The sequence below is a fragment of the Clavelina lepadiformis genome, chromosome 7 (assembly GCF_947623445.1).
Source record: "Clavelina lepadiformis chromosome 7, kaClaLepa1.1, whole genome shotgun sequence".
In the NCBI taxonomy this organism is placed as follows: Eukaryota; Metazoa; Chordata; class Ascidiacea; order Aplousobranchia; family Clavelinidae; genus Clavelina; species Clavelina lepadiformis.
Genome location: NC_135246.1, coordinates 16,186,301 through 16,207,708, shown reverse-complemented (window position 1 = coordinate 16,207,708; position 21,408 = coordinate 16,186,301). Strand labels below are relative to the sequence as shown.

Below are 21,408 nucleotides of genomic sequence, written 5' to 3'. Positions count from 1 at the left end.
TAAAGCAAGCTTATTTACCAGGCCTAGATTTCGCTGATCATAATACTGAACAAGAGGAGCAAATGCCTTCCTCTCTCAATGACAACTTACAATCCAATCTTCCATTTCAGCTCACTGACTTTGTCGATATCTCAGAGTCAGACACAGAAGAGGATATTCCTAGTAGTGATATTCCTCAAGACATTGATGAATTACCGGCCGATACCTATACTACTAGACGAGGCAGAATAATCCGCAAACCACACCGATATCGTTAGTCATGCATTTTATTTCATATGTGATTCTCATGACATTACCAGGAGCAATATTATCCCTTTCTCTGAACCTCTGTCACCGCAATGTTATTATCAATGAGTATTTTATGAAGAAACCTTCCCACACCCCATACTGTACACATCCCGATACACAAATGTTACCTTGTCAGCAGCACGGTTAAGACTGTCTTTTACTTCTTTGGCGCGAAACCCCATCATGCGCAAACGCGTTTAGATCCTGCGCCCAGTCCCGCTGCATATGCAGAATGGGCAAGACCAACACACGCAGCTGGCTGCGGACCACTAGCGACGACCGATGGCATTACTTGGACGACTTCTATCAGAATCGTTATAACGTACAAAGGGCCTACAGAATCTTCCAATATTGTATACAACGTCATTCTTATTACATCCTTAGCTATTTATGATCATGCGAGAGGTAAAATGAGCAGTCCAGTCGGATCGATGTCCTCTTGCAAATCGCTCAAAGCTCCTGTGTTTCGGGCACAAGTTGCTACATATGGGACTACATAAGTAGCAAAATAAATTGCCGATACAAACGCATAGGGCAAGACAATGAGACACTTTTAATGCATTTCAATAAGCGCAATGAACTTTTTCGTCTTGAAATTAAGTCACTAGGTGTGTCCATCCACAAACGGGTGACATGTCCTCTACCGGTAAGGATATGCCTCCATGACACAGCAAAATGCACACCTGGTGGTCTTACACTTGTCCCTTTTCAATTGCAATCGCATCAACACATTGCAAGTTGCTTTGGCTTCTTTAACAATTGCAATTCCTTTACATAGTTTTTCTATGTACGCTGCAAAAGCTTATTTGTTGGATGCAGTAACAGATCTCACTAAAGAAACAATTCATCACCTGACGAGTGATATCCATTACTTAGAATGCCAGATCCAATCATTTCTGGCTGACATTTTCTACGTCATAGGCCCTTTGTTCCCTAGTGAAGTCCTCAGCCATCTACTTGGACGTCCAGCATGCGCAATTTGAATTTGTACACAAAGATGTGCGTTTTGTTGAAAATTATATTCCTGGAAAAACAGTTCCTTTTGTTATTAATGGAAATTTCTATGTATACGATAATTACACTCTGACCAGACGTCATAATGACCCTCATTCCATTACTTCGTCCTTGGTGAATGTAGAAGCTCCAATGTTCACCCTTAATTTCTCTTCACTCATTAACTTGTTTCCTGGCAACATTGGTGGACATGATGATCTCGGTGGCATCCTGGAAGCAGTCAGTCAACCTCGCCTCATACGGGTTAAGTTTTACACTTTTCTTGGCGGCACACCCCAGGCCCAAGCTAATACCCAAGCCGATTTATCCTATATTCAGAATCCTGTCTCTAATACCTTTAAACACACCTTTTTACAAATGATTTTTAGTATATACTCCCCAGTCATCAGTGGCATTTTATCAATCTTGCTTATTTTATCACTTGTTTGAACCATTCTTTGGACTGTTTGGCTTTTCCAAATTGTCAATCCATTTTTTGGTGAAATTGGCATGCACTACGTTTTCTCGTTTTAAACGAACTCTGAACTTGTCTGACAATTAAATGTGATGTACATACTTTGCTTATGCTTGTATATTGCTGTGATCTCGGCTCACGTTACTCCACAAATATGTATCGTGTCGTGTCTTATTACTTTAATCATATTCCACTTATGTATTATACCTGTAATTATCTGCTTGTGTTTGTGATATTATTAATCGATATGCTTTTGAGTTTCAGACATTGTATCCTAAATGTTCATCTACATCGTGAAGGAACCCTGATTCCAGAGCGATATTTCTTCTCTTGCGCCATTCATTGTTTATTTCGACCTTTTGCTTCGGTCGCCTGCTCCCTCTGCAAAAACGTTCCTACGTCACGTTCCGGTCTCGGGTGGAGAGTTATGTGACAACCAAACCACGTGACTCTGTGTCACGTCATAGCATACGTGCAGAAAAACATCTGCATCAGAAATGATAATATGATGACCTTGATTGAACTGGTTGGAAATTGAAAAACAAATACGTCAGAGGTCAAACTTGGCCAGGCTGATGCAACGTTTGAAGAGAACAACGAACGAAAAAGGATTTATGCTAAAAAAAAGCGGATGGTTTGGTTGCGAATCTGGGAGAGTGGATGGAGAGACAGTAAAAAAAAACGAGTGCATAAAAAACGTGATTTACCAAAAATTTGAGTTGTTGGGCGACTGAAGAAAAATAAAAAAAGTGTATTCTGTTACTGCCGGAGTATTCTATTTGAATAAGGCGATTTATCAATAGTTAGAAGTGACGAAACGTCATAAGTTAAACGTCATAGCACCTGAGCCCCGACCGGAAAGTAGGGCAATTTTTGACAAGAAATTGTGCGCGCAAAGTCGCAAATTATGGCGTGCATTCATGAATCTATTCTTTGTTTATTTACCGGTATTAAAAATGGTGTTCAAACAACCAGATTTTCCTATTGTAAATCGGTAGATAGAAAAATTTGTCGTGCACATTGATGAATTTCGTGCAGCTAGAGCTGCTACACTTTCCTCACTGGCCCATCTCCAACTTTAACTTTCCCTGTTTATGACCTTCATGCTGTCAGTTGATTTTTGTTTTATTGACCTACCGGTATACTGTGGGTGATTCTTTGTAGACGTACTTGTTTCTGTGCTGTTTACTTGACTACTTGTATATATTTACTATACTTGTGCTGTTGTGTCATTATTACTGCACGGTATTATCAACTCAGCCGTCAACCTCCACAGGATTATATATAGGCCTATGCGGTTTTTGCAATTTTCAAAGTTTATACCAGTGTCGTTTTTATTGCCATTACTGTGTGAAGAAAAAATTTCAGTGCCAACCATTATAGCACAATAAAACTAGGCTCACACTTAATTAATGACGGAATGATAATCAGCAGTCAAAATAGCAAAGCCCCAAGGGCTTACAACATGCAAGATGGCAATTGTGCTTTAAGATAGTGTTGGTAAGCGTGGCTACCAAACCCATAACTTAACTGTTTATTAGAGAAAACTCACAATAATATTACGAACAACATAAAATGTATATATACGTTTTATATAGATGTATATATACATTTTATACCTTTCTATATATAGAAAGGTAGAGAGCATTGTGAGAAACATTGACGACAGTTGTTAATAGCAACCTAATAGCATGTAACGTAATTTGATTATGGTGGTAACAAATATCGTTTTAAGTGCATAACAAACAGATGTTGAGGAAAACCCAAAACCGCACAAAAAATTCCATTCCAGGGACTTGAATCCCAGTTCTGTGGCCGAAAGAGGGCACATCATTCACTAAAAGATGAGGTGTCATAGAGAGAAATTAATTACAAGCAAATTATTTCCACAGATGCACAAATAATCTGGTAATAACCATTCCTCTTCTAAGGCGGCATATTAAATTTCAATAAAGCATGGAACTAAAATGTTGGGGTGGGGATTGGGGTCTGCCATCTTTAGATATTGACTGCTTGTCTGCACTGACATATGCCTACTTCGCAAAAGTTCCTTTTGAAATCATACCCAGCTTACCAAGAAATACTATCACTGGAACATTACCCGAATTAAAGCAAAGCGATTTTATTTATTCCCGGGCGTTTACAATTATTGGAATATTTCGGCGGGAAGGTTATAATGTTGACTATGGCTTGTCTGAAGACCAATTTGCCAATACGCTTGCATATATTTCATACATTGAACAGAAATTAAGACCTGCAATCTTGTACACACTCTGGTTGGATTCAGCCAATTACACCAAAGTAACAAGACCAGCTTTTAGCAAGTTGTGTGGGTAAGATTTTTTGATTTTATGCTCAATTTGTCAAGATTGTTGCACTATTTTTTAAATTAATTTTAGTTTTTTTTTCAAATATAGTATCAATGTTAAATCCCTTTGAAAGTATTTTTACCTGCAAAGGTTCCCATATAGTCTGTGGTATCCATCTCGCATTCGGCATCAAATTGAGCAGAATGTAGTGATTTGCAAAGGAAGCAGATTTCTTCCAAAACTTTCAGACATTGAAAAAATACTCTATAAAGAAGCATGGACATGCATGAATGACCTGGAACACCATCTGGGGTCAACCCTTTACTTTTATGGAAATTCCCCCACCACGTTTGATGCGATTTTGTACGGACACTTGGGGTTATTGTTAAAGGCGCCACTGTCATCAACTGTACTGCAGGTGAAACTGGTTGTGACTTTTTACTGTTGACTTGTAAAATCACCAGTTAAGTTAAATGGTTCATGCTAACACTTTTCTCCTTTGACTTGGATAAGATATATGTTTCAGAACCACTTACATGCCTGTGACAAACTGAAAAGTTTCTGTCTTCGAATGGAAAGTTTCCTACCCAGTGAAATGAGTACAAGTGTCAAGTCTTCTCCTTTGTCTGAAAAGGAGCCGTTTTATAAAAATGATATTGTAAGTTAGTCACCTTGCATTTTTGTTTTCTATAACTTCACATACTGTTTGTAAACAGGTGATTTCTGTGGGTGTGGCATTGGCAGCAATGGTCTGTTATGCACTTACTAGTGGAGTTCTCACGGAAAGACATAGCAAGCTTGCTGAAAAACTTGGTACAGTTCGCAGTGACGACTTATCCGAAATTGATGATATAGACTGACGTGTTGTTAGTTTATTTGTATATTGATTTTGTTTCACGTACATCAATAAACTAAGCAAAATAGTCCCTGTAAAAACCACTGTTGTTGAGAATTTGCTTAAATTAAACACTGTTTCGTGGTCATGGTTATATTGTATTATACCTCCTCAGATAATTGCAGCGGTCGTTAAAACAATGCATAGACTAAAAAGTACAATTTTAAACATAATGAACATGAGAATGCATTCCTGGTTAAAAAGTATAAAGGGACGAAATATACAGATCAATATACTGTAGTTCGCAGAGTTATGCAACAATTAAAACAAATATTGCAACAACTAGTCACTAGTTCTCACATACAACAAAAAGAAAAGTGCGCAAAATCATGCATGATCGTACTTTTAGAATATATGACATCATAAAACTGAGCTATTGATGCAGTAAACGGTTCCATATCAATTCGATTACGGACGACTAAACCACAAACAACGCAACCAATTTCTGTGGATTTAATTGCCCTGAGTTAAATGGGTTCGTGTTGATTTGTCCATGGGTAAAATTGACTGACCACCTACTAAAACACCATATTAAATTTCCAATGATCAACATCCAATTACAGCAAACCATAATGCTGAGTCATCAATGAGATGTGAGCATGCGTTTCAGGATTTGGATAAATCTAAAAACATCTTGAAAGCTGTTGTACATCGGAGTAGGTGCAATCCTCATAACATTTGGTTTCCTTGTGTCACATAACACTCCAAGCTTTTCCAGCTTCTCATGGATCTATTGCATTAAAACAGTTGCTGTCATAAGTGCACAGGATGGTAACCATGGCAAAGTACCAACATGCAATTGCGCTAATAAGCATAACCTTTTTAACAAGTTCAATTGACGTGGTACATCATTAAGTTGTTATATCCATTTAGTTAGTACTTTAGATTACTTGTATTAACTTAAAAAGTCAAGCATTGAGCTAATGACATTCCCTGTAGGCTGTAAATATTATTTTATAAATTTATTTCTTGTTCAAATAAACTGTTTTAAAATTGCATATGGATAAAAATTTACATGAGTATAACCGCAGGAAAACCACATACAAGTAATCACAAACCCTTTCTATATAACCTAAATTTCTTTACCTCAGTAATAGAGCAACTGTACACAAGAGAAAGCTGACATCCTCGTCGTGAAAAGTCGGATGGGGTTATTATATCAATGTAGGGATCAGACTTGTCTTTTGAAAAGTAAAGTTGCAAAAGATACTCCAAATAACTGCAAAAATTTCAAACAAATCCACAGTCCGAGGCTGGTGTTCGAACATTTATAGTGGAAGAGGTAAGGATGTTGAGATTATCATTGCAGCTTGCTTACCCTGTAAGAAGAAAGCTCTTTTCTCTCAGTTGTCTCATGCTTGTTTTGTCAAAGATGTCAAGACTGGCACGAAGGGAAGCAACAAGAAGAGGTGGAGGATTACTAACTCTATATCCCTGGATTCCAGGAGTAAGATTCATTACATTTGTCATTTCGAATCTGTCTTCCGCACTGTGCCCCCACCAACCTTCCAACAAGATAAACTCGTCAGTGAAATGTTGTGAGTACTGACAGAACACAAGTTTTTAGGCAAAACAACCAAACCAATTTTGTACCAAGAAACTTGGGAAAATCGTTGTTTTTATGTCGCCGATGCATGAAAGCACCTGCTATTCCTCCAGGGCCAGAATTAAGATATTTGTAAGTACACCAACAAGCAAAATCGACGTCCCAGTTGTGCAAATGCAGTTCGATGTTACCAACAGCGTGGGCAAGGTCAAAGCCGACCTTAACAAAATCGCCAGGATCACTGACTATGTCACATTTGTATGAAAGGGATGGTTATGATTAACTATGTAAAATGATGGAAGTTTTTCTTACAAAAGTGCAATAATTCAAAAAGTTGAAAAGATCAGACGGAAATTTCAAACTTCAAAAATAGACATCTGCAACAGTACTAATGACAGTAAAATACATTTCTACTCACCATACATCCTTTCGCATGCCCTGCTCTTGTGATTGCTTCCATGTCGAAGACCTGCCCATTATAATAATTCAATCCAGACAACATGATCAGTGCAATTTCATCACCTTCTTCTTCAATAACTTTCAGAATATCCTCATCTCTCCAAGTATTTTCACCCTGCAAGTTGAAAAAAAAATAGTTGGTTAGTTGTTTTTTTAAAAGTAGTTCCAATTCCACATTTTTTCTCAAACCAATGAGGTGAAAATGTTATCTTTGTAGAAGTAATCTTACCTCTCTGAGTTTAAGTAAACGCATACTCTTCGTTGGATCATAACCTCTCTGTTTAATTTGTGATTCAATGGCATAATGATCTGATGGGAAAGCCTTGCCTTCAAGTAAAATTTTATGTCGAGTAGGAGTAGGCTGATAAAATGAGACAAGCAGAAAGTTCAAGTTGACAGTCAACCCATTCATATTTACCACCTACAAATATCAAGAAAGTAAAAATGGTTAAACAGAATTAATATTGCTGTTGCTTTACTAGAAACGGACACAGGTGATTGTTCTAGAGCGAACTAATTTAGAAATTAATGTGATTACCTCGTCTTCATATGCTCCAACAATTTTTGACATTGACTCATGAACATAGTCATCGCATAAAGCTGCAGGCAGGTAACCAGAAGAATGGCAATTTATTGTATTAACTTCCCAGTTTTGCAAAACCTTAGAATGTCAGATTAAACATGTTTATCACTGCCAATAATTTATCAAACATTTGTAAAAATTCTATTTTTATAACTGTTTAGCACTGTGTTTTCAAATTTACTTTTGAGATCAATTTTGACGTATGCTTTGTTTGAAGACCAAGTGACATTCCACAAAAATAAATGCTTTCATCGTAATCTTCATTATCATGCATTTCAACTGTGTAAATGAGTTTTCATAAATAGAAAATAATATTTGAAATAATTATGTATCATGTCCCATTGTGGGCTATATCAAGGTACTACATACAGTATCTTAGATAATAATTAAAACAAATAAAGCTTCAAAGAACACTATCTTAACAGATGGTGCACAACCAGTGGTCAAGACAAGATTACAAAGTATGCGAACCAGTTATAATCTTGAAGTAAGTTCTACAAAGTACAAAGCATATTGCCTGCAAACAAATAACATTTTCTCAGTTCAGTGACAAAAAAGATGCATTTTAGGCTTAATTTTTTCTGTTTTTGTTGGGCAGGCCCATAGGTGGGCAGTACCACGGTACTATAATACCGAATTATTGTACCGCGGTATTTTTTCAGTACCGATACTGGTACCGTCGTTACTTTTGAAAAAAAGAACCGGATCTCTGTACCGACTTACTTTTTTTAAGAACTTTCAGTCGGTCCCGGTACTTGGTACTTTTTATGTAATAGTTTCAAAATTTTAACAAGTATGTTTTCAAAAATACATGTTTATTAATCCTTAGTACTAATTTTAACATCTGTTGATCTTTTTTAATCTAGTAATGTCAAAATAAAAAGCAAGTAAAATTGCAAGCAATTAACGTCACATGTTTTTTGACCTGGAGTAACCTTTACCGGAGGCATAATAGCGGCGAACATGGCATTTGCAACAGCATCTTTTACACAAAAAGTATCGGTACCGAGTACTGACAAAGTACCAAGCTACTTTTTAAAAATAGTACCAAATACCGAAACCGTCAGTACTTTTTTGCCAAGTACTTGTACCGTCGGTACTTTCAAAGTACCGACCGCCCACCTTTGGGTAGACCTAATGTTATTGTATGTTTTCAATATAAAAAGTTATATTGGCGAAAACATGAGATTAATTTATTTGTTCATAAAGAACAAATAATTTTAAACTTCGAAAAATCTTTTGCTAATGAGGAATGAAAATTAACATCTCAAGTAGAAAGTTACTTTATTTTCTGCATGAAAAGAAACTATTCCAAGGTAAATATCATAGGTGGCTGGATTTATTAAGGATTCATTAAAATGGTTTCAAATGTTATTTTTTTCCTGTGGCCAACTATTTTGTACACACAATGCTGGTAACAATATGAGCCATCTATAAACTAGCTAATTCCAGGATTTCCAGCTGCATCACTTACAATATTAGCAATTTTTTATAAAAAACTACATCACTAGTTGTGAGCCGTCCTACAAAAATTTTAACCTGAAATTACTTCAACAAACTTATATCCATAATGTTTAACAATAAACTTATTTTACCTCCAGAATCAGCTAATTTCGGATAAAAAAAATCCTTTCTCAGGTTAGCAAGTTCATCATTTCGATCCAAAAACTTTGCAAAGTTTTCATCTGTAATTTCCAATCCTTGGCTTTTTGCTACATCTAATAACACTTCTCCTGGCGTGCGTTTTCCGTACTTCCACTCGGTGTTTGAGTTTTGCTGATCCATTTCTATAGAGATGAACACTGAAAATCTATGCTAGCCTATTACTCCTCTTAATATACAATCAAAAAGCGATTGAGTGTATGAGCTCCGCTAGTAAAAACAGACTAATGTCACTTGCCGACCTACATAGGATGTTGTTTTTCTGGTAATAATTCTTTACACTGTCACGGAATGTCATTATTTCACCGGACGTCATGCATTCGTAATCGTTTTCACGTGTTTCTTAAAACCCGAAAGCTTTAACACGGTATTCTAAAGCCTAAACAACAAGTATATCTAACTTAAATGAAACGCCGACTAACTAGAATTAATTCTTAATAGATCCGTTCTTCTAACCTAATCATCTGTGACTCATTTCGTTAACAAACACAGGCGCAACGTGACCCACTTCAGATTAAGATAAGTAGATCTTGTCAGTTTGTTTATTTAACAACATGCAGCTGCTGACAGTTCTTGGTAGGGAAAATCCCTAATAGAGAATTGGTTGAGAAAACCGTTTTAGTATCGTATCATTTATTTTTTGCAGTGACTACGGAAGTTGCGCAGCGAAAGTTACGATTCTAACTATTAAAGTCGCAGCATAGTAAAGAATATGCTCATAAATAATTAGTGAACAAAGCCTACGGGCTTAAAATATACAAGATAGCAATAATACAACTTGTTGTTAGATGGTAGGTCTTAACAGGGCTTGAGGCGTTTCAAGTGATTTATGTTAGACGACACATTACAATCATCTGCAGTTCTATTTCGTTGTGTTTACTCGGTATTATACACACATAATTATGCTGGGACTCAAAATATAAAAATTGTTGTTCTAGTAAACTTAATTCATGGTAATATATTTGTTTATTTGTTTCTCATCTAATCTAATCTGAATCCGTTGTAGCTTTCAGAAAGGGGAGTGAGTCAATGTCCATTTCTGAAAAACTCCAAATTTATCAGTTAAAGGTAGGCCTACTGTATTAAATTAAATTTTCCGTATATAATCGCATAAAAGATTTATTTATTATTATTATAAGATTTACCATTTCAGATAAGGAGATAACATGTGAAAGATAAGATAGATTTAAGATTTCTCTTATAAGCTCTAAGTTATTGATTTGGAAATGAACCCTTGGTAAACATTTAACTACCATGACCGACCAATAGACACTCACATATTAGCTCTACATATGTTCAAAACATCCTACGGAATCTATTGTAAACACCCGGCCTCGTCTCCGAAGCTGAGGTATGTGCAAGGTGTTTATATACGGGTGAGCGAGCAGAAGAAATAAAGGTTTTGCTGAATACAACAGTTATAACTTACGCTCATGAAATCGTGTAATAAAAAGTGTGATTAGATTGCGGCATCTTGCTGTTAGCCAATGAGGTTCAAGTAAACAAGTCCTAAAGTCCATTCTTTGTTTTAAAATTTCTCATTAGTTGTTAAATCTTAGATAATCTTTCATTATATAGAATGTCTTATGAAAACGCCAGTTGGTGTTCATATGTTGCAAAACAAGGTCACAAAATCCTGTAAGTTTGAAGTGTTTTATGGTAGGGAAATGCCACGCATCAAGATATGCTTACAAAACCAAGTCTAAAGCTTTTGCAATTAAATCATGGACTGTAGTTCAGCCTGACGCCACTTTTATGGTAAGCGCGAAATATCGCCTGGGCTAGCAAAGCGTTTTGGATAAAACACGTTTTCATAGGTAAGTGATTAGTACTAGATCAGTGGTTCTCAAAGTTTTTTCCGATTCCTCCCTTAACAACCCAAACACCGTCAATTCCTCCCCCCAAAAAAATCACAAAAAATACAGTCGAATCCGCTTAATTCGGACACCGGATAACCCGGACAACCGCTTTATTCGGCCAAAATGCTCGTGAACGGAACAAAAGTAAAAATTGAACGTAAAAAACTCCCGTTAATTCGGACAATTCTCCACTTAATTCGGACACAGGTTCGCAATTCCTATCGTTACATCGTTAGGTTATGAAACAATAAACAATACTTGGTTGGTTTTAACACAAGATGCAGTTACATTATGAGTGATTATGGTGAAACAATGACGATTAATGCGGTAACAATCGACAATGAATTCATATAACGCCGTGCCAGCTTCATAGTCGCTTTTACTTCGGTACCATTGCGACCATCTTGTAGAACAGAATGGTACAGAAAAGTTTAGAAGAAAAAGTGAAATTGCTCACTAAAGTAAACGAAGAAAAAAATGACGACGCTTCCTTGACAGTTCGGCAGTTAGTTGCGTTGGTGGGGATATCAAAACGTACTTTGCAAGATTGGCAGAAAAATGATGCAAATCTGCGTGAACAACGTGAAGAGACTATGCTTCGTGGACGAGGTTTAAAGACAGAGAGGAAGCGGCTCAGAATGTGCGTTTTATGCGTACTCATTTACTCGTACTCTTGTGCGTTTTATGCGATAAGTGCCAATTACTGCAGTATAGCGCAGGTGCAATTCATTTATTACGCAACAGTACAGTATTTTAAATGCGTTGTCTGCCTTTACGCATGACCATGAAATGAACAATCGATTTTCCGCTTAATTCGGACAAAGCCGTTTCTCCGATTAATTCGGCCAAAAGTGAGCGGAACCAAAGTGACCGAATTAAGCGGAGTCGACTGTAATTGCCAAAATTTTACACTACCTGAATATTGTCCCTGGATGATGTCTTTTGAGCATTTATCTCAGGAATAAAATTAAAAATTGCAAAAAACGCTCTTACAAAATAACCAAACAAATTTACAAACAAATCGTTGTTCATTGTTAGTGAGAACCGTGAGCCTCATGTTTAGAAGTTAATAAAGAAAATCGAGGAGAAAAGCGTGTGAGTTAAAAAATTAAGGTTTTTTTCATCTTCAGTTTTTCCTCCCTGGAGCATATTTCCTCCCCGGAACTAAAAATTCCTCCTTTAGTGAACCAAGTGGCCCGGTTTGAGAAGCACTGTACTAGATAATGTTTATTTTCAGCAAAGGAATATTATACCCGACTGTACAAGCAGGCTACTGCTTACTGGGAAAGTATTCGTGTTTTTTCGGCAATTACCAATACCGAATTAGGCAGACGCAGTAGCACCAAGACAGCTTAGTGAGCATCTACATTCACCAGTAACCTGACTTAATAACGAAAATATTGCTGTTACACGTGAAAGTACGCAATGATACCTGTTACTTGTTGCCTATACGAACCATTCTTTTCTTTCATACTTCATCCAAATACCCGAGTCATACACATTGTTTTTATACGACGACGTACTAGTGGTTGCCACCTCTGTCAAAATTACTTAAGTCATACAAGCTTGTGTTTTTGTCGCTTATTTGTGGCACTTACTGCGTAGCTACCACATATTGCAAAAATCATTTCTCTGCTATACTTATTATTATTCTTTGACTTCTGGCCAAATTCTTTTCGGACTTGCCCCTCACTTTAAGCGATTTTCAGGACGAAATAAGTTTATATAGGGTAATAAACGAAAAACGTCTTTATAAACTGCCGGATAAAATGTATGTATTACAGTTTCGCAATTGCAACTTTTGATTCCATATTAGCTTAACCAACTCACCAAAGACACATTTGACCTGAGAACAAGATGCAGAAAGTCAATGCACATGAAATGATTGTGAAATTGAATAAAAGCAGTTATCTGAAACTTCACAACTTGGTTCAAGCAGCAGTAAAAGCAAGTGGCAGTGAAAAGCACAAAAATAATGCAAGAAAAGGACTTCATATCCCTATGCAGAGCGAGATTATACAATTACGGTTTGGTCTGTTGTTCGATAAGTTCATCGCATATCTTTGTAAGTTCGTTGTTTTCCGCGGTCTTCTGTTCAAGTTGGGAATGCACGGATTTAATCTGGTTGTCCAGGAACTTGCATCTCGCCTGAAACACAAGAAATTTTATTTGGTCAACTTAGCACGGTGTACTGTGGACTGGGCCCAAAATTTCACGCGAGCATGCTCTGCTCATAATAGCAACAGGTGTAGTTGTAGTAAAATGAATGGTTCCTAATCTGGGATACGTGGTAACAGCTAAGGTGTCATTGGGCCATGTTATACTAAAGGAAGTTGCTTAACTTCACTTCATTTCATTTATTCTTTGATTTGATATTTTGTTCAGCTATAGTGACCGGTACCAAGCTAGACAGGGTTTTTGAATTACAGGTACTGAACTTATTGTTGAATATCGGTAAAGGTCCTTATGACGTCACATCACTAAGCAACAGTATGAAGTGTTGCGTGGCCGAATGCAACATTCGTGTGACACGCAAACGTGATTTTGTGCCGCATAAGTAGCGTCTAAAAACTCTAAATAAACTTATTATGATTTGGCAAGAAATTTGCTGCAGTATTGGAACGATTGCGTGTTACAAATACCCGCAAAAATTACAAATTAAATGAGCTTTGATATCTTTTAAGTGGGGATCCACAAACTTTAAAAATATCTCAAAAGATTCTTGACAAGAAAAAGGCTGGGAACCACCGAGTCGAACATTGAGTGGCTAATATTTCTTGGATCGCAAAAAAAGTTAGGCTAAGAACGCTGCTTGAGACCAACGGGCGGTCTCACTCAGTCAATGCAGTAAAAGGTAAGGCGTCCTACGCTATTGCTCGACAAACCAGAAGATAATTAATCAAATTAAAGCGTTTACCGTCAATGCTGTGAGCTGAGACTTGTGCTCTTGTTCTCGCTTTTGACATTCATCTTGGAGTCTGCGTATAAAGACATGAGGTTAGATGTCGTCCGTACGTTAAAAGCGTAAATCTGTAACTTTACTTTTATATAACCGGGATTATGTTAAAATTTCACCAGATTTTGATCGGAGATAATGGCTGATAAATAATTATCCTCCGCATATCTCACTTTTTCTCGTTTGCCTCCATCGTTGCTTTCAGGGCTTTGTAACGTTGCTCTGACGCTTCCTGAGAACTTTGATATTCGGAGAATGCCTTCTTATAAGCGTCCTCGTTGGCCTTTACAGTTTAAGATAAACACAATCAGCGTGGATTTGAAAATGAAAAAGTTACCGGTTATAAGCCTTGGCAAGACAAGAGCTTTTAAATTTCAGCACACAGCAGAGCACATCACAGTGAATGGAAATTGATCGGATAATAACAGAAAAGAAGTTTTCCCGTCTGGAATAAATCAAAACAGGCTTGAACACCAAAAGCAAATAATAGAAAGAAAACTTTTAAAAAAGGATTAATGTGCAATGACATGGAGCACAGGTTCAAACTAAAACTAAGTCAGACAAAATGTTGGCATACTCAGGCCTGCACCAGGCGCGTTGGGTGACTGAACAATAGATTGCACATATTTAGGTATATGTGATTTCCATCGTAACAAATTTAACAATGGCTCATCAAAAATGAAAAAAAAAATATTTAAAAAAAAAATTACCAAAGGAACGAGTTGTTTCAATGTTACCGGCCATAAATATGTTTGGAACATTCTAAAGGATAAAAAATCTAACAGCATTTTGTCGTGGGGCTGGGTACACGGTAGCCTATCTGCGCTCCCGGACTATACAGTAACAGTACTAACAACCAAAGAACAATATTACGTCACAAGAGATCACGAGCGGATTCATGAAGCAAGGGTGACTAAAAGGCACATTCAACACTGGCAAATCGACCTTAATCCAAACCGGTCTAAAAGGGCGTAATAATCTGTTCATAAAGTTTTAATGGGACATGCAGCGTGTCCAGGATTTCCACGTGTAATAGTGAATAGTTCTACGATAATTACCAGCTTTTGAATGTTCACTCAGATCGCTAAGGAAGTTAGCATTCATAGTTGAATATAGTGAAAAGATTGATTTGTTTAAAAAAGTTGCCATCTTTGGTTAACATTTATACAACACCAAAACCTTAAAATCTGTTACTATTAATCAAAAATTCGTTATTTTCAGAAAGACCTACTTATTTCAACAGCATATAAATTGTTCAAAAGGGTGTAGTACAGTGTCAATTTCACAATTTTGTTTGTTCTGTTTCAAAAAAAAAATTGCAAAAAGTAGATTACTTTGTAGAAGACTTCATAATTTCAATGAAATATAGATTGTTCAACTCCGCTAAGTAAACAAAAGAACATGCCACTAAATTTCGGCCGGTTTAAGCAATCAACCAAGTCCAGCAGAGGCTGATGACAAGACAGCACTGATGCGTGAAGAGCGGAGGACAGGAAAACAAAGAAATCGATGTAGACAGCCAGCTTACTATGTCTTAGTATACTTGTGCAATTAAGAAACTTATGATTACGGATAGATTCTTTTATCACAATACTTTTGCATACTTTGTAGTTTCCAATGGCAACCTTCATTTGTTCACATCTTTGCAGTAGTTCGAGATACGCCTTCTCGACCCTTTCAAGGTGGCCTTGAATTTTTTCGTTTTCAGAGGCAAGCTGAAAAGGTGAAAAACAAAAATTCTGTTTTAAAAAAAATTTAAAACCTCTTTTTTCCAAAAATAAAATTCATCACATTTATCCAACCTTATTATTTTCCTCCATGTTTCCCTCCTTCTCCTCGCAGCTCTTTAACATCAATTCCTCAAGGGTCTTCTCGTATTCCTGGAGAACAATCTGCATCTTACTGTTCTTATCAGCTTCATCTTCCCGCTGCCTTTGGAGCAAAGCAATCTATAAAAATTTATTATTAATTTTTTAATGTATTGATCAAAAATGAGCTTATAAAATATACCTTTGTTTCTTTTTGCAATGATAGCAATGTACGACAATACCAATCAATACAGCAGAAATATTGCGTTTGAAACAGAATAGCAAACAGGGAGTAAAATTTTTTGAAAGAGTAGAAAGCATGCAATTAATAACAGCAGATATTTCAGATCTTAAGGTCCTGATTAGAAGCATTCGACTAACCTTATCCAGAAGAGGCTTTTGTAACTTTTCTACGTCAGCTGCAGAATACTTGAGCACCTGGACAATATCGTTGTCAACTTCGACCTGGTTTTCGACGACTTCAGATGATGAAACTCTGCGCTCTGTTTTTTGTGAGTCCATTTCTAAGCCAAACACCAAATAGCGTAATCTCAAAAGATAACCACGTTTTTAATAAATCTAACAAATTTTCTAAACCAAGTCCTTGTCAAAATGTCTATTCCTTCATTAAACAATATCATGAACACTCAAGACACTCAAAGTATGGCGTTGTTATGCTACTGGACTGCTGTAGTTAGCAAAATGATGTGATCAAATTACATAAATAATTAATTAGACATCTCAGTTGCTATTGCAACCATCTCAAGATATCACTAAAACAAATTATGTCACAATGAACTGTGATGAAGTATGCATGTTAAGCAAATCCATTTCATGACGAACACAAAGTAGTGCATTTAAAATAAACATTGAACAAAAAGACATATAAACCAAACACAAGTTTAATTTACTAACAGTTTATCTGACAAAGTGATGCATCTGTTTGAAAATCAATAGTAATCATAAGCACCATTTAATCCTCTTAGTATTGAGGAAATAGGAAATGCACTTCGCTACATTGGGTCTGACAGCAAAGGATTGGAGTGTTTTGGATAACTACTGTAATACGCCTAACTAAATTACTTTGCTAGTAATGTTCCCTCAAGATGTATGTACACGAGCGCAAACTCTTGCTGTTGTGCACTTTTTGACCAATGTCAAGAGTGCATGCGCATAGCGTAAGGAACTGTTAAGTGTGTATGCTAATAAACATAAGGCCTCAGAGACTCTGAACGATTTATGTAATTAGTATTTGTAAACTTCTTTAAATTTTTAGTGTGCTCTACATGCAAAACACCTGTGCGCAAGCACAACGTTTAGAGAGATCACAGATGGCCAGTTATCAATATTTCATGCAAATTTCTGCTACTGAAGGTGCAGCATCCAGTTTTAATCAAGTAGATTAAAGATTCATATTATTTTACAACCTTGTTTTACAAAGACTACGTCCATTTCAATTTAAAATCACGTTAATTTAAATGCATACCTTGTATAAACTTTGAAGGACTGTCGCACAAAAGATCAGGTTTCACATTTTCTAACAGTTCAGCTTCCGAAATTAGTGGTTTCATAGAGCGAGGTGATCGAACACGGCCACAAAGATCTATGATATCCGATTTTCGTCCAATCATCGATCTTGTGGCGTGATCATCGCCACCAACGAGAGGATCAAACTTCATGTAAAGTGATTGCTTCCGAAGATCAGAGGTCTAAAACAAATCAAAGAGATAGCGGTTAAGCAAAATGACATTTTGAACTAAAGTGCAATTAAAATAGTGCACAATTGTTTTACATACGCTGATTGAAAAATGAGTAATGCATGGTCCTTAATGCATAAGCTAACAGAAGTGTAAAATAAAATCATGGTAAAAACATTTTTAAAAATGTCAACAAGAGTCTTTAATGATTCTGAATATCTAAAAAAGAAGTTCATAAAATACAAAGAAAACAAGTACTAAATGAAACTAAAGAGAGATATAAAAATAAATCAACTTCTTTTAACTCACCACGGCTTCATTTCCGTAATTTAGGTCGAAGTCAAAACCTTGTTTTATCACTAAAAAGGCAAATTTACTTCAGAAATATAACAGTACTTGTAGTATATGCTGGTGTTTTACAGATACGAAATTAACAACTGACAAAAAACAAGTATTATTATGCCATATGACTGGCAAAAGGCTAAAACATGCTAAGAAGCCTAAAAAACAAAGCTACACTTACATGTCGAAGCATCTTTGAAAGTGTCGTCTTCTGGAAAATCTAGGGTTTCTTCAGCCATATTTTCTTGAAGGTATTCACTCTGCAAATTTATGAAACACATGTTCATACTTTGAAGTCATAAACATATCCCAATATCATGAGTAATAAATAAATAAATTATAATGTATAATAATGTATAATATCATAATATAATATTATAATGTATAATTAATAAATTACATGCATAATGCAAATTATTGTATATAACAACAGCCAGCTCTATTATTATTTCTATATTTGTTCTTTCTGTAGTTCCGGATATAGATACTGATGATGATGTCGTTTCGACAATATATATATATACCTATTGCAAGGTCTAAGTATAATTAATAAATCAGTTGGCAGATCTGTTGCCTACTTTTGCTATTACTATGTATACAATTTAGTAAAAAATGATAAATTATAACAACGGTGGCCCATCGCCGATAGAAGTTGCCATAATGTAACTGTTTGCCACACGGAAATATGGGGAAATCTTAATGTGGGCATACCTTCTTTTGCAAAAGTCCATTGGGTTCCATCCCCGGTGGCAAATTACTAAGCATTTGAATTAATGAAGGTTTGTTGTCAAAAGATTCAGTTTCAGACTTCACTGATTTTTCAAATGCAACATCTGAGATTTTTTTTTCTGTAATCTGCTACAAAACCACAACACAGTGGTTTTAATCACTAGAAGTTAACCAGGTGAAGTCAACAACTTAAATCATAAAATTTTTTAAGAAAGGTGCGATTAATAGAAAACATCAAAAAAAATATGACTTGCTAACTTTGCTAAAAGAAGGAGGTGAATTTTCCAAACTTTTCTTCGATTGAAAGGGATTATAATTTTCAAGATCGATATCATCAACATTGTAAGATCCTCTTGCAGATAAAACGTCACAATCACTGAGAAAAGAGGTGCAATTTAAGGAAAAACATGCAACAAAAGCACCAACAATGCATGTAACAAATAATGTTACCTTTTCTGCGAAGAAGATAATTGTTTCTGGTGTAACAAGTTTGGCTTCTCTGAACGACCCAAGGACTTTTCTGATTTTGCAGTTTCTTTACCGAGAAAACACGAACATAATTTGCTAAGTGGCATCACTAATAGGTAAAGTACCAAAAATGGATCAAAAACAGTGTGTTTCATGAAGTAAAGTAATGTCATAAAAGTTATTATGTCCTCACAAACAGCCTAAACAATACTTTAAATACAATGTAACACCAATTAAAACAAAAACGCACCTGTTGGTTTGAGGTTTTCCTTATCATTATCATGAAGCGTGCACACTTGGGTAGGATATCTGAGTCAAGTGTTTACATTTTACAATAAAGTGTGTTTAAAGTTTGTGGTTAATCGCTTAAGTTACACCTAGTCCTAGATGTACATAATACTTTTTATATATTGATAAATGCAAATATTAAAATGTTGAAAAAATTAGCACTAAACTTGTCTAAAGTAAATAACACTTTGGAAATAAATCAATATACTTTTGACATTGTGCGACCACATTCACGATTTCTTCAAGAAAATCTCGAGCATATTTAAGATACTCTTCATGGTCTTGTTTTGTTACAACCTATAGATGCATAGATATTGTCATGATCCACAACAAATTTGCAGAGAGCAACTAAATTTCAGAAAGTTATTTTAATAAACTCATTCATCGAAAGTTTAATGAATAAAGAGTCTGTAAAATATAACATATACATGCACCAAACATTAACCTATCAATGCTCAAACTAATTATTGTATTAGTTATTCCAAATATTTTGTAACGATACATTTAACACACTTAACCAACACACATATTACATATTACAACACACATACTTCACCTCTATTCTTTCCTTCCACCGTAAATCTTCATCAAAATCGTTACAGCTTTCTTCGAAGGAAGGCGGTACTATGCCGGAGACCAAATACTTCCCAGGTGGCTTCACGGTTATGCAAGGTGTGCAACCTGGGGTCTGAAAGCTTACCTTAATTCAAAGAAATCCTTTTATAATTTTTGCTTTCTTATAATGATATGGTAGATATTCATATATGATATAAATAACAATCTTGACTGTAATTACTTCAGTTGCTTAATTTTCAAATGACTTGACCAAGTCAATAACCTAAAATGACTCAACTTGGTTCCAGTCAAGTCGGTGGATCTGTGACACTCGACAGGCAAAGCTTAAAATGATTCGTGTAAAATATACTAGGCTATAGAACATTATGACAAATTATATTTTGCCAAAGCAATTTGAAATCTAGCTAAATTGAAATGGCCCCAAACATATGTTAACCAACTTAGCAAAGCGCATACCATGACAGCAGCAACTTTATGGATAAATGTAACTACCGGTAATTTATTTTAGGATGACTTGAAACGAGTCAATAGCTAATTTAACTTGAGTCAAAACGATTTGACTCAATTGCAATGCTGGTCCATGTGGTATAAATACATACATTGGTGGCTAGCACTGAAAGCATGGGTTAATATTCAACTTTTAGCAAGACAACAGACAATGAAGGTCTGTATATTCCATTTAAAATGGTACACGGCCACAGGTACCGTTAGTAATGTACATATACTGTACATTATATACACATACAATAGCTCAAAAAGAAAAATTTAGTAAACACAAGTTATAAACAAAGTGCACAGAATTAAACAACTAAATCAAACACAAAACATTATGAAGCATAGCATCTGGGATGTTTCATTATAAGAGCGGAAAAGAAATAAATCAAAATGTCAAAGTGTTTGCTCTCTTCAATACACAGATGGTGAATAGTTACACAAAATGCCACCTTCAGTGCTGATCAATGAAATTATATATATTGCCAATGGTCCTATATTTGTTTGTGTTTAATCATTATTCATGAGAGAAAACATGAAATATGCATTGCTTTTCGGGCTCATTAAACGTACCAAGTTACCAGTAACCTAAGAAACAAAACAGAAAAAGTAAACATTTTTAATGCATAATTAATATGTAATGTATAAAAAATATTACTACCTTTAGGTTTTTATGGATTGGTGTTTGTAGAACAATTAAATTCTCATTAAAACTTGGCTTCAAAATTGATGAAGGGACAACTGTCGGAGACATTTCAAGGAAATTGTCAAAATCCATTTATACTGAAACTGGAGCAATCTCATAACGTAAATGCCTACAAAGCAAAATGTGATGGTACATAATGAATGCCATGGAACACTGCACCAACTATTGTTAGTTAAATAACTCCGAAAACCGTTACTAAATAAAAAAGATTTCTAATTTACACATTATTATATTTAATTTAAGTATGTTACCCAGTAACTTAATGAACTTAACTTTA

The 21,408-nt window shown here is 35.6% G+C and overlaps 3 protein-coding genes across 6 annotated transcripts; 1 reads left to right on the top strand and 2 right to left on the bottom strand.

Annotated features, from left to right (window-relative positions):
* Positions 1-3,321: 3,321 nt before the first annotated feature.
* LOC143465810 (metaxin-1-like) lies at positions 3,322-5,048 on the top strand. The gene is made up of 4 exons (XM_076964293.1): positions 3,322-4,089; positions 4,216-4,483; positions 4,592-4,723; positions 4,782-5,048. Exons 1-4 carry the CDS (start codon positions 3,713-3,715, stop codon positions 4,923-4,925), a joined length of 921 nt encoding a protein of 306 aa, XP_076820408.1. The 5' UTR covers positions 3,322-3,712; the 3' UTR covers positions 4,926-5,048.
* LOC143465807 (kynureninase-like) lies at positions 5,038-10,276 on the bottom strand. 3 transcript variants are annotated; one of them, XM_076964289.1, is made up of 10 exons: positions 9,453-10,276; positions 9,144-9,335; positions 7,730-7,827; positions 7,504-7,626; positions 7,195-7,386; positions 6,925-7,080; positions 6,554-6,725; positions 6,279-6,465; positions 6,047-6,179; positions 5,038-5,690 (listed from the first exon to the last, which is right to left on the bottom strand). In XM_076964289.1, the coding sequence occupies exons 2-10, from the start codon at positions 9,331-9,333 to the stop codon at positions 5,544-5,546; spliced, it is 1,398 nt and encodes a 465-aa protein (XP_076820404.1). In that variant the 5' UTR covers positions 9,334-9,335; positions 9,453-10,276; the 3' UTR covers positions 5,038-5,543. The 3 variants fall into 3 exon arrangements, with proteins under 3 accessions (XP_076820404.1, XP_076820403.1, XP_076820402.1); XM_076964288.1 differs by having other exon boundaries at positions 9,457-10,275; XM_076964287.1 differs by having other exon boundaries at positions 9,144-10,275.
* Positions 10,277-12,827: 2,551 nt separating this feature from the next.
* LOC143465806 (transforming acidic coiled-coil-containing protein 3-like) lies at positions 12,828-21,356 on the bottom strand. Of its 2 annotated transcripts, none has more exons than XM_076964285.1 (16): positions 21,087-21,356; positions 19,914-20,057; positions 19,566-19,654; positions 19,320-19,378; positions 19,052-19,136; positions 18,860-18,977; positions 18,584-18,730; positions 18,054-18,132; positions 17,840-17,889; positions 17,320-17,542; positions 16,215-16,357; positions 15,828-15,974; positions 15,630-15,740; positions 14,199-14,308; positions 13,987-14,047; positions 12,828-13,217 (listed from the first exon to the last, which is right to left on the bottom strand). In XM_076964285.1, exons 1-16 carry the CDS (start codon positions 21,201-21,203, stop codon positions 13,092-13,094), a joined length of 1,809 nt encoding a protein of 602 aa, XP_076820400.1. In that variant the 5' UTR covers positions 21,204-21,356; the 3' UTR covers positions 12,828-13,091. The 2 variants fall into 2 exon arrangements, with proteins under 2 accessions (XP_076820400.1, XP_076820401.1); XM_076964286.1 differs by having other exon boundaries at positions 18,584-18,727.
* Positions 21,357-21,408: the final 52 nt, after the last annotated feature.

Coding starts and splice junctions, on each gene's coding strand:
- LOC143465810 (XM_076964293.1), top strand. CDS start 3,713: ATGGAACTAAAATGTTGGGGTGGGGATTGGGGTCTGCCATCTTTAGAT. Junction 4,090..4,215: donor GCTTTTAGCAAGTTGTGTGG/GTAAGATTTTTT, acceptor TTACCTGCAAAG/GTTCCCATATAGTCTGTGGT. Junction 4,724..4,781: donor CGTTTTATAAAAATGATATT/GTAAGTTAGTCA, acceptor GTTTGTAAACAG/GTGATTTCTGTGGGTGTGGC.
- LOC143465807 (XM_076964289.1), bottom strand. CDS start 9,333: ATGGATCAGCAAAACTCAAACACCGAGTGGAAGTACGGAAAACGCACG. Junction 7,627..7,729: donor CGTCAAAATTGATCTCAAAA/GTAAATTTGAAA, acceptor TGACATTCTAAG/GTTTTGCAAAACTGGGAAGT. Junction 7,081..7,194: donor GTTTACTTAAACTCAGAGAG/GTAAGATTACTT, acceptor TTCAACTTGCAG/GGTGAAAATACTTGGAGAGA.
- LOC143465806 (XM_076964285.1), bottom strand. CDS start 21,203: ATGGATTTTGACAATTTCCTTGAAATGTCTCCGACAGTTGTCCCTTCA. Junction 14,309..15,629: donor TTGCCATTGGAAACTACAAA/GTATGCAAAAGT, acceptor TAAACTGTAAAG/GCCAACGAGGACGCTTATAA. Junction 14,048..14,198: donor ATGGAGGCAAACGAGAAAAA/GTGAGATATGCG, acceptor CTTTATACGCAG/ACTCCAAGATGAATGTCAAA.